The sequence below is a fragment of the Rhopalosiphum maidis genome, chromosome 3 (genome assembly GCF_003676215.2).
Source record: "Rhopalosiphum maidis isolate BTI-1 chromosome 3, ASM367621v3, whole genome shotgun sequence".
NCBI classification, from domain to species: Eukaryota; Metazoa; Arthropoda; class Insecta; order Hemiptera; family Aphididae; genus Rhopalosiphum; species Rhopalosiphum maidis.
This window is the reverse complement of record NC_040879.1, coordinates 71,999,725-72,012,104: the sequence shown is the minus strand read 5'-3', so window position 1 is coordinate 72,012,104 and position 12,380 is coordinate 71,999,725. Positions and strand designations below refer to the sequence as shown.

At 26.3% G+C, this 12,380-nt stretch overlaps 1 protein-coding gene and 1 pseudogene across 1 annotated transcript in view; one reads left to right on the top strand and one right to left on the bottom strand.

Moving 5' to 3' along the window:
• LOC113558300 (semaphorin-1A-like) overlaps positions 1–4,991 on the top strand; it is a 32,005-nt gene extending 27,014 nt beyond the window's left edge. The window contains exon 4 of the mRNA XM_026963769.1: positions 4,878–4,991. Within this exon, the coding sequence (XP_026819570.1) occupies positions 4,878–4,952 (75 nt within the window). The 3' untranslated portion in view covers positions 4,953–4,991. The remainder of the gene's footprint in view (positions 1–4,877) is intronic.
• Positions 4,992–10,847: 5,856 nt separating this feature from the next.
• The window catches only part of LOC113558299, a 3,532-nt pseudogene continuing 1,999 nt past the window's right edge, over positions 10,848–12,380 (bottom strand).

The window sequence follows — 12,380 nt, the reverse complement described above, 5'->3', positions numbered from 1 at the left end:
AAATAAAAGTCGTATAAATTAAAGTCGATAATAATAATAATAATAATATAATAATTATCTACGTATATAAATGCGATTCCAACGAGTCTTTGCCTCGATAATGCGCGTTGGTGGCGGAGAAACCACCACCGCGAAAAACTTGGGAACTGTTAATATGTAGGGTTGGCGTGTGGAGTGTACGATGACGCGTATATAGTGTGTACGCCATCTGTTTCGCCAAAGTTTTATTCGCACCAAACTCGGTAAAAATCTCAAATTCTTTGCTCTGTCTTTCCCTCTCGCTCTATGAACTTTTGACTCTTTTATATTAATATTCGCATTACGAACAAATGAATTCACCCAGGTCGCCGCGTGGCGGTTGCAATGATAATAAATACGTGTACGTTTTACGCGATATGTCGTTTAGTGCGGTGCGATACTCGAATGCGTGGCTTTTGCTCGTTTCTCGTTTTTTTTCTCTTCTTTATAACACATAAAAGATTATTCTTAAAAAAATCACGTCAATATTAAAAAAAAAAAAAAAAAACCGTGGATAAAACCTGGTCTATTTTGTCGATTTTGTTATGATAATAATGTCGTAACCGTCTCTTTAATGGTTGCTGGTGGAGATGCAGTATGGAACGCGCATTTTTCCGGTGCGATAAAGAACATATAGTTCGCGCTATTCGACACACACACACACACACATATATATATATATCTTTCTCCCTTACGGTTTCGATCGTCGTTCCATCTCTCTCGTATTTTCGGAGGAAAAAAAAATATATGTATGCATAATAAATCACTCTCTAATGTCATCCGTTTTGCATACGACACGACTATGAGATCCTCTCCGCCGCACAGGCTCGCCCGCTCACTGTTCCGCGTGAGTATAACATATAAACAACAATAATGTTTCCACACAATCGCTTAGTTGACGGCGTCGGTGGTAGCGGGCGCGAAGAGCGTACTGAAACCAGACGGGGAAAACATTTGGGTATGGAGGTGGCGGTGTTTGAGACGTGGATGTGGTTCGGGGCTGAGTTTTCCCTTCGGCTAATCTCGTAACGTCGGGATAGCTATATATTCGGTACACGCGTTATAAAGAATGGCCCAAGTTCAGATCGGTGGATGCCGCTGCTTTCTCGCTCTCTCTCTCCCCCATGTGCCCGTGATGAAATTGGCCAAGGGGGTTGTTGGAGGCGAAATTTCCAACTTATTTTATTATATTCAAGGTTCGACAGAAATTGGTGCATAATGTATGTGTGGGTGAGTGTATAGTAAAAAGTATCGATAATCATAAAACATACAACGGAGCCTTACTGAGCTTCGTAAACGAGGCCGCAAACAGATGGATATTATAAATTTTTTTTTTTTTTTTTAGTTTTTACTCAACGAATTTTTATTTTGTCATACGTTTGTGAAATTAATTTGTCAGGTATTTTATGTTACATTTATAACCATATATACCGTTATGTGTTACAGTAGATAAATTATTTATACCCACTTGTACGGTGTACGTATATATGTTATTCGAGTATTAATTATATTATGTAATTATAATCACTAAAAGGCGATTAGGCGTATGGCGGCGTATTTATAATCAGCGATTAAACTTGCCGCGGTGTCGTTGTGGCTATGTTGTACTACTAACTAAATTTCGATTGCCGTGAATTCTCAGAAATGTTGTTAGAGAGATTATGAAATGAATAGAAATCGCCATTTTCAATATTGACTCAACTCAATTACCTAACTATAATAGTTATACGCACTTCAAAGTTTAATTCTAAGGACTTTGGTATAACATTATTTTGGAACAAAAATTTAGGATAAGAAACTAGCACTATGTTTGATGTTTATACGCGAAAATTGTTTACTTCAGTTATGTAGTTATAATTAAGTAAAACTTAAACATAAGTATATGTATCTCTACACCTCTATACAGTATACAACATTCGGTTGGATGAAAATTAGCTTTCATTCAGTTATTCGATACTATTTATTTATCTAATATTATGAATTTGTCATGTTTAATCTGATAAAAAAGATATAACAATATTTGTCATTTATGCCTGACTTGAAATATTATAATAGTACCATATGTTAATAGTTTATGTGCCTTGTTTTCATTTAAATTAACATAAACAATTGATTCAATTGAATTGCTGTATTTATTTGTACATAAACAACTTATATGATTTCGATTTTAATATTTAATAATCTATTTAAAAAAATATAACAATAGCTTTGTCATATTGATTGTTATTGCAATTATAATTTGATATACAATTATTTCGCAAATATAGCGATTAGATAATTAGTTTTATAATGTACATCAACATTCGATATATTTAGAGTTAAAATTAAACGTTTAATATAAGTTATCAGGTATCTAATGTGAGATAATAAATTTCCGCTGAAAGCATATTTTTTTTTTAATCATTTTTGGCGTATAATATTATTTTTAAAAAGGAACAAGATATATTTTTTTTTATTAGAATTAGATGCCTGTTATGTTTATTATTAAATTATACAAATTAGCAATTATATTAAAAATTGATTTTCAGTGGTAACCAGTCAATCACAATAAAGATACAATATTAAAAAGTTTATATTTAATATACATGTTATTATTACTATATTAAATTCTTTGATAAATCATTAATTTTGTTACATACTTAACACTTTGTTGATGTATAATTTATCTATTTTAACTCCTTTAACTGTTGTATCTTTGTTCATTGTTCATAATATTTTATGGTTTGTTTTATGCATACAATAATGAAATACAATTACAAACAAATTTGAAATATATATTTTGCAAGAAAATATTTGTTAGTTTAAATATTAGGATGCAAATTAGTTTAATATAGTTTCATTATAATAACAGTTACGATATATATATATATATACATCTAATGCTATCAATTATTGTTTGTTTAAATCGCAGAATATTGCTTAACTGCAAAAATATAACTTTTAAAGATCGTTGCAATAAAATAGTATTGTTTGTATTGTAAATTTTTTTGTTTGAAACATTAATTGTGTAAAAATAAAAAGCTTGTTCTGGTTGGTCCATTAGTATCGCTTCTGACATTTTAAAAAGGTTTATTGAACTTGCATATTTCTGATTGGTTCATTTAGTATGGCCTTTTAACTATTGAATGGATATGCAAAACAATGAGGGATGACAGGTGAACAAAAACAATGGGTGAATTGTACAGCGTGTATACTGTTTTAATTCCTGTACGTTATATATTTATTTTTTATTTTTATACAATTTGCTATTCTTAAAATATTATATAATATGTACATATCTCTAGACTGAATTTTAAGTATCTACAATGATAATTTTTATAAATTTCGACAAAATTGGTTGTGCATATTGCACATACAACTATTATTTTACTTTTTTCAAGAATTTATATTATTCAGTTTTCATATTACAGTGAAACAACATCTTTGTAAATCCGAATAAATAATATCGTATTGATTCGAATTATATACATTTTTAAATTATAAATATGCACCTATGTATAATGTAGTGTTTTTTTTTTACATGTTATTATATTTTAAATATAAAAAGTCATTATTGAAAATGTAAACTTTGCTCTAATTGTATAGGTTATGATAATGCACTCTATATGAATAAAATTCATAATCAAAATTTAGATTTTGAGCGGAAAAAAAAATTTATTAAATTTAAAATTGTGAATTTTTTATGATATTTATTATACTCAATGTTGAATAATGATCCTCAGTAAATTTAAGTTTTTATTATATTTTTAATAATTTGAAATCCATTATAGTAACTTAAAATATTCAATTATGAACTTAATTATTATTTTCTATACCCAATTTAAATTTTAAAATACTTAGACTAATTTTAAATATTTATATTGAAAAAAATGTAGGTAATGCTGTGTTTAATTGTGAATTAATAATGATTTTTTTCCTTGTCTTTATAATATACATTACATTTTTAATTATATTTTGTTGTATACTAATATATTAATTTATTTGTCAATGAAAACTACTAGAACAGAACACGCATCTGTTATTGTAATCAGCATTTGAATTGACTGCATATTCAATTTCCATTGTTTCTTGTTAATTAACCATTAAGGGGATTGCTGAAATCATATGTTTCTCGTGGCGTGTAATATGGTTAATTGGAGAACGCGGATGTCAAGCCAGGGCTGTCCGAAAGTTTCGCACAATCTAATATGATACACCCTTTGCAGATAGGGATTACGTGTTCATTATGCCAAGAAATTTACACGAAGAATTTCTTGGTTTTGACGATAGAGACGGAGGGTAGCATTTACCGGATTTCTATTTCCTTCCGGTTAGCAGAAGCTTCCGGCAAAGTTCACCTCACTAAACCCTCGTCTGTTCCAAACACACACACACACACATAAATATATTGTGTATCGAGCTATGTTGACTTTTAAAATTACTAAACTTTGTAATGGCGATGGTATATATTTTGTCATAAAATGCAGTCGTCATCTTCAATTGTATTATTCTACGTATATTATACATTTAGGTCATAGAGATGGATATTATCTCCTCGTTTTGTATATAATAATATAGTACTCAGTATATCAAAGTATGAAAAAAAAATGTTTTATTTGATATCTTAAGGAATTTTGGAATACCCTATCTCCTAGCATGGCATAAACGATATAATAATGATGCATATTTTGTTGATTCGGTATAGTGCATACTCTATCATGTATGTTTTTATAGCATCTATATTTTAAATTTAAGTTTCTTTGTCATTATATAAGCACATATTTAATACCCATTTGATATGTTCGATTACGGACTAATACGTATATTATCATATTTTATATAATATCGTTTAATACTATTATTATTATTTTTTTTTTCAGAGATTGGAATGGCACTCAACTGATGCTGATTACAAAATGTGCTTAGTCAAAGGAAAAGACGAGGTAAGATGTTAAAATAATAAATTTTTATAAATTTGTATTGTAATATAATGAAGTGCTTAAAAATTGAAATACTTTAAGAATAAATAAATAGCTTTTATATTAATTTAAAAGTTATAAAATAAATATGTATATTTTTACTCGTATGTCTCACTACAGCTTTAATGAGAAATTTTTTAAGCTATATAATTATTTTAATCTGTTTTAATTTATGAAAATAAATAAAATATGATTTAATTAACTAAATTTTAAATAAGTAACGATATGTGCATAACTTATTGTTATAGACAGATCTCATTTTGTGTAAAAAGAGGTGGGGGGAGTCAACATTGCTCTCACTCGGCTGTTTAACAGTTAAACGGTTAATATAATTTATATTATGTTATCTTATTACAATTTACCTATCAAGATTTAATTTTTTTTTTATTTTAAAATAGATATATGTATATAATATTTATTAATAATAGATTTTCTCTTATTTGGCTTAAACAATCATTTTTATACCCAATATTATGAAATTTAAAACCATAATGTTGAACAAAAAATGTGGCTTTTACCATAGTATTAAATTATACAGGACTGGTGTCCTCTGATGAGAGGGTATAAGATACTTGAGATATCAGTTTTTTTGGAAAGTAAAATCAGAAATTGATTTACAAAATGCAATATACGCTAACTTGTTTAAGATAGTTGATTGTTTTGACTTTATTTCCCTTTCAAAGATTTAAATTCTTTTTAAGGTGTCAAAAATATTTTAAATATCTATAATAAATTTTGCTTTATGAATAATATGAGTTTTTTTTTTTTTTTGTACTTCTCATATAGGTATTTTGATATTTCGCCATGTGCATTTTTATAATGTAATTTATAAAATAAACTGTAAAATGTATTTTGTTTGTTTATACAATCATTTATAATTCAAAATATTAATGTAATTTCTTTAAAATATATTTTTTTCAAATATTTAAAATTTATCATACTACATATTTTAAAACTTATTTATGTTATTATTATTAATATTTTTATAAATTTTGTTCAAGTTCACTTTTAAAACTTTTTGCATTTAGATTCACTTGTATTCATTGCGTACGTAATAGTGGAACATCTAAGGTTTTCAGTATAAAGACACGTCAAAAACTGTTCAACGATTCATCTAGACTTAGTCACAGTTTTTTTTTTATCCACCCCCATTCGCATTTCTTTGCTTCCTAGCTTTGTTATCATTAAACACGCCCTGTGGCACTGAATATGGTGTCATCTCCGGGTACTGTCGATCAATCAACATACTCAAACTACGCCCCCTATCTGGGTTTCGCTGTACTTCAATGATCATTTTTAAGGCAAGGGCGTAAGATACTTTTAGAGTTTAATAAGACGTGATATTGAGCTTTCGTTGAGACAGGTAGGATTAGTATGGAGCGTGAATGAGATAGTCATCTATCACGAGTGTCTCGAACACGATCATTACCTGTGACTTGGACTAATATTTTCCACAAAATTCATATATAAATATATATATATATATATATTTTTTGAATAATTTTTCAAATAGTAAATTAAAGTTTAATTTAATGCAACCATAATTTTTTTTCTATAAATGCGAATGTAGTTTTTCCACAAATTAAAATATTGATAATAGGAATAACACGTGGTAATTTATTTTTTTTATCATTATAGAGTATTATTTTACAAAAGAAAAATATTGTATTTTATGTTTTAAAATTTAATTGGTCAATAATGTATCAGTATTTTACTGGATAGGATTTTTTTATGAATATTCCGCATTGTGCTACGTATAAAATAAAAACGTAAATACTATTTAATATAAAATTGAAATATTATGTTTAATGATAGTACCTCAAGGCTACTTTTATTTCATGAAAATATTAATTTTCATGGTATAATTTATTATTGTTATGATTGTTTGTCAATATTTTTATAGGTAACTAATGTAAATATAAATTGTAATAGGTGAATAGGTGGGAGTACCTAGAATTAAATATTAATCACAATATTTTAAGTTTAATGATTTAACTTTTTAAAAAATGCTCATACCCAGTAAAGATCAAACCCCGTCAATTTTAATTCTGTTTTATTTGCTTGATAAATAATAATAAAAATAAAATATAATAAAAATATTATTTTTAGGATTTGATTAATTTTTATTTGCTTATTCTATGAGCAGTGTATATAATTATTTATCTTTATATTTATTTAAATATTTACCTTTATAAATTGTAATAGGTTATAAATATTTTTATATTTCATAATAATATTTTAATATTTTGATGGTATTGTGAAACACAACGTAAAATTTGACGATTTTAATGAACTAGGTGTATGAACATAAATCTTATTGTATTTACAAAGGTAATATTATTATATACCTAGTAACTTTTACAATCTCGCGTATTGTACTCTGTATAAGTGGTAGTTATCAAATAAAAAATTATTGTTTAGGTAATTTTGGAGCTTCCGTTTTTGAGCATAAATGTTAATTAAATTTATTGTTTCCTAATATTTGCACATATTTTCATAGAAAATAAGTAAATAACATTAATTCTGTTAAATATTCTTTGTTAATTCATTCATTAGTTGGTTATTAATGATGGATACATGAAGGTTATTAATGATGGGTATATGGATGTATTGAGACTGGCTGGTAATTCTAGCACATTTACATGGCTTCTAATTCATTGTATTAACCCTGATAATCTAGAACTAACTGTCTGAGTTTCATTTATAATTTAATTCATTATAAAATCTTAAAGCTTTCAATTTTGATGATAGATTGTTAGCCCTCTAACGTTATTCACTTATAATATTGTGTAGAATTTAGTATTCTAAAAATACATCCAACGTCCAGTGTAATGAAATTAATTCAGTGATATTATATTCTATTATTTCTTTGTGTAAAAACTTAAAATTATACGTATTATTTATATTATTATTTCTAGTATTGTGACTCTTTCCGTTTTCATTAAATATACGATAAATTTATCGAATAATGCTGTTATAATTTGTTTCTAAACTATAGCTTTATACCTACAACAATTATAACAACTAGTAAAGTAAATATTTGTAATCGTATAAATTCAATTTGTAATGCATTTTTATCTTTTACATATTTGTGGTTAATTTTAATTCGGTTATTTTTATCATTTTTTTCAAAAAAACCTATAACGACTATTTGTTTTTGTATATACTAAAATTATTATTAAATATGCTAATTTTATTTTTAAAACTAATTTAATTCGATTCATGTTTATTTATTTAAAAATAACATAGAATCATATTGTAATGGTTTGAAAACTTGATAAAATATTAATTTTTAATTTATGTTTCGTCCTTTAAATTATAAAATATATAATATATAAGTAGTGATTTTATTTTCTATAGTTAATTTAAATATTGTAACTTTGAATAAGATAAGAGTGGTTGTATAAATCATATTAATTATTGTATATGGCGTTTGCTATACAATATAAACATTTAATCCATGTAACTATCAAATAATAAAAAAGAAAATGTTTAACGATTTATATGTTAATTATCTCTTACTATATAATAACGAGGAATAATGAAAACAATAAACCAAAACTGAGACGAAACATTTTCATTTCTGAGTAAAATTGTCTTTGGTAGGTCTGAAAACCCTCGACACATAACGAGGGTTATTTGCATTTGGTTTTTCTGATAATATTGTTTATCGTCTTATCCGACGGTAGACTTTACTATTACTAAAGAAAAGTGTGAAGGGGAAAAAAGCCGATAAGGAAAAAAGTCCTATATTCCCATCTTGTACAAAGAATGAAGGGATTATATTCTTTTTCTACTACACCATTTGCTCTTTCTGTTCTTTAATCATTTTTTCCTTTCCATTTGCTAGAGCAGAAGAAAACGATACACTTGATAAATTACTAACAACTAACAGCAAAATTTTTAATCTTGATTGTTATAATAGTATCACATTTTTTTTTCATTGCACTAATTTCAGTAACTTTCCTAACCTAACTCATTATACTACTTTGATTACATGTCTGTTAAATCTAAAATTGCATTAATACTTCTATACACTTCAAAAAAATTATCGAATAATAATACATTATTAGTTTTGTCATCTATTATTATTTTTAAAATAAAAAATGTTATTTGTTTGTATTTAAATTAATTATAATATATCATTAATATATCATATACTAATAACATTCAAACATGAATATATTATGTTATATATACTAGTTTGTAATAGAATAACCAATATATACGTTACATACGTTTTTCACAAAATCTGTTTTTAATTTTGTCATTCTAAACTCTATTTCCCACAACACGTAACAAAAAATAAAATAAAAATAAATACAATGGTATCGTAGCGACAAGGAACAAACCGCCTCGAGGGAGTCATTTTGAGATTTGTTTCATGCACGTTCTCTCATCATTTATTTTTTTTTTTTGCCATTCTGAGCATTTATGACTATGCATATAAAAAGCCAAATAATAATAGTAATAATAATAATCATAAAATCCATAAATAGTGTCCGTATTCATTTTACGAAATTATCACTGACATAAATGTTATGAAATGGTGAGGTAAAATAGAATCTTACTTAATTTACTTCAAATTTTATAATTTTTAATTTTATCTATAAACACGATACACTGATAGACTAAACAGTAAATATAAATTATATATTATTATATACGCGCGTTGTGTATTTTTATATTAATATTGATAATGGTTATAATTCACCTGTACAATTCCAAACTTAATTATTCGTATTACGTATTATGTTCAAACATAGAATTAAAACTTATTTGAAAATAACAAAATTAGAAAAAGTAAGTTGATTACTTTAAAAACATGAAAGAAGAATAATATAAAAGTTCGTTTTTAGAGAATATGAAATTATGAGCGTGGGAAAACTACTTACAAATTATACGTTAAAATTGTTTATTCATATTTTTTTATATTCTTCTTCTTCTTCAATACTATACAACTTCATGATCAACTAAATATTTACTTTCTAGCTGTAACTTTGTTAACAAATGACTGCCTATTTATTCCAATTAAGTTCATTATATAACAAATGTAGTTGTTATTTTGTTTCATAATGTCCGTATCATCTTATACTACAATAGTAACATTATACATAGAATTAATTACTCTATAAATAAGATAGACTATACATGTCATATTGATCATATATTTAATATTTATTTTTAAGTGCATACATTTTTTATGTACGAAAATTAAATTAATTAATTAAAATGTGCAACAATATATTTTATATTTATTATAACGTTAGCTCACACTTCAAAGAGTGATTTTAACGCTTAAATTGCCAGCTAAATGAAACGTTTTAAACTATTTATGGCAACTCTTCAGTTTTAATTAAAAAAAAAAAAAATCAAAAATCAACCTACATTCATTTTTAGTTCATAACTGTCAAAAGACTCACGCTAGTTCGTGTACCCACGCACGCACACAATATATATACATACTATTCAGATTAAATACAAATACAAATAGTCAATATACTTTATCTGCACAATTTTAAAACAAGTTTCACGTGTCAGTGTTTCACTATGCAATTTTGTATTAAATTTTTATAATATTCCTACATGCAGATACAAACATAAAAAATAAATTAAATTAACTGTAGGTAGATATAATAAATCTAAATAATTTTATATTATAAAGAAGTTGCATGAAGTTTTTAGTGTTGTGGTACGGAATGTACTTATAAGTTCGCAATTTTTCCTTTATTCGTTCTCAGATGGGTGACCACTCTACTAAAAAGTTGTTTTTGCGACTTATACTACTTGGTAGTACCAAAATTAAATTAGTATTTCCATACTAAAATCTTCTTTAATAAATAGAAAAATATTGAATAGAATTTGAATCATTTAGTGTTCCTACAATGTAAGTTAGATAGATTATAGATTACATATACTATGTATTATAATATAACATAGTATGATCATTCTTATCGTAAGAATAATATATTATAGGATATCAAACTTGTAATCTTATATTAAATATACGTATTGTACAGGACACACACATCCATATACACCGCTATATGTTTGTATTGTATTCGCATTATTACACAAATATTGCTTTCGGTAAAGTAATATATAAACTGAACCCGTGCCGACTGTTGCAATTTTATTTAATGAAAATCGTTTGTTAAATCAAAAGCGAATGGCCAATGTTATAGAAAAAATGCTTCACTACCAAGCGAGTAGGTAGCGAAACATGTGTATTAGGACGAAGCATATCAATATTACAAACTTATTATATCAGTTTCGTTCAAAATTCGATAAAAGAGCAAAAGTTTGTTGCTATCCTGTACCGTTTCCTACGTATATACACTAACTTTTCTGCCATACAACCCTGCCACCGCGCTTATCAATTTAATTGTATCTCCGACTTGGGCGTTACGATTTTTCTCCCTCTGCTTGGTCCGTTTTCATTAATTTACTTTCTTACGAGCACCAAAGGAATTAAATACTTTTATTCCCTCATTAAGAAAATAATACTTTTTTTAAAGATGGTTTTTATTTGATATAGTATATAACAATGCAGTACTTTTTGTGGTTTGTTTAAATGCCCAGTCGTAATAAACACAAAAGTGTATTTTCCCTTGTATGTAAAATCATATTTTTTCGTTCATTCGTATTATTTATGTACTTGACGTTTATAAATTATTATTGCATCGACGATTTCATCGATAGTACACTCAGATGACTAAATATATTAGGTTCAATTTCAAACCGAACATCGTTTTAATATTATATAGTTGTGACGAATCGATGTCAATATCTATTACTATACGGTAATGGACTTGATGTATGTATATATTGGCTTTTTGCTATTAGTTTGTGTTCATATAAACTATATAGTATATAGGGATATTCAGTTGTAGTAGAATACTCTGAAAGTCCTTTGAATTTTAAAATCTGAGTGGATAAATGGCTTTATATGTGCGCACTAATAAGTGTTGTATTGTTCGTTCCGATCTGGAGTACCTATATTATTACACTTGCTGTTTGTAATTCAGAGCCCATCAGCTGATATTATGCAGATAACATCTTGGAAATATATTTCGTAGCGTGGATGCATCTATAACGATTTGCCTCATTTGTTTTCAGGTTCTAAGCTAAAATGTTTGACCGAATTTAACTAAATATTATGTATACTGTGACTAAATAATTTACGTACACGACTCCTATTCAGAAATAATGTTTAATTAATATAATTTTCTAAATTCTACATAAAAATATATTTGGATTTTAGAATGAAGTATTAAATTGTTATAATCAATCAATAATAATCTATATAACTGCAATTAAAATTTAATATTATATTAATTAATATCATTTAATAGCACGATTTTGTTCAATGAAAACTTTACAAATTCATCAAATATGCCGAAA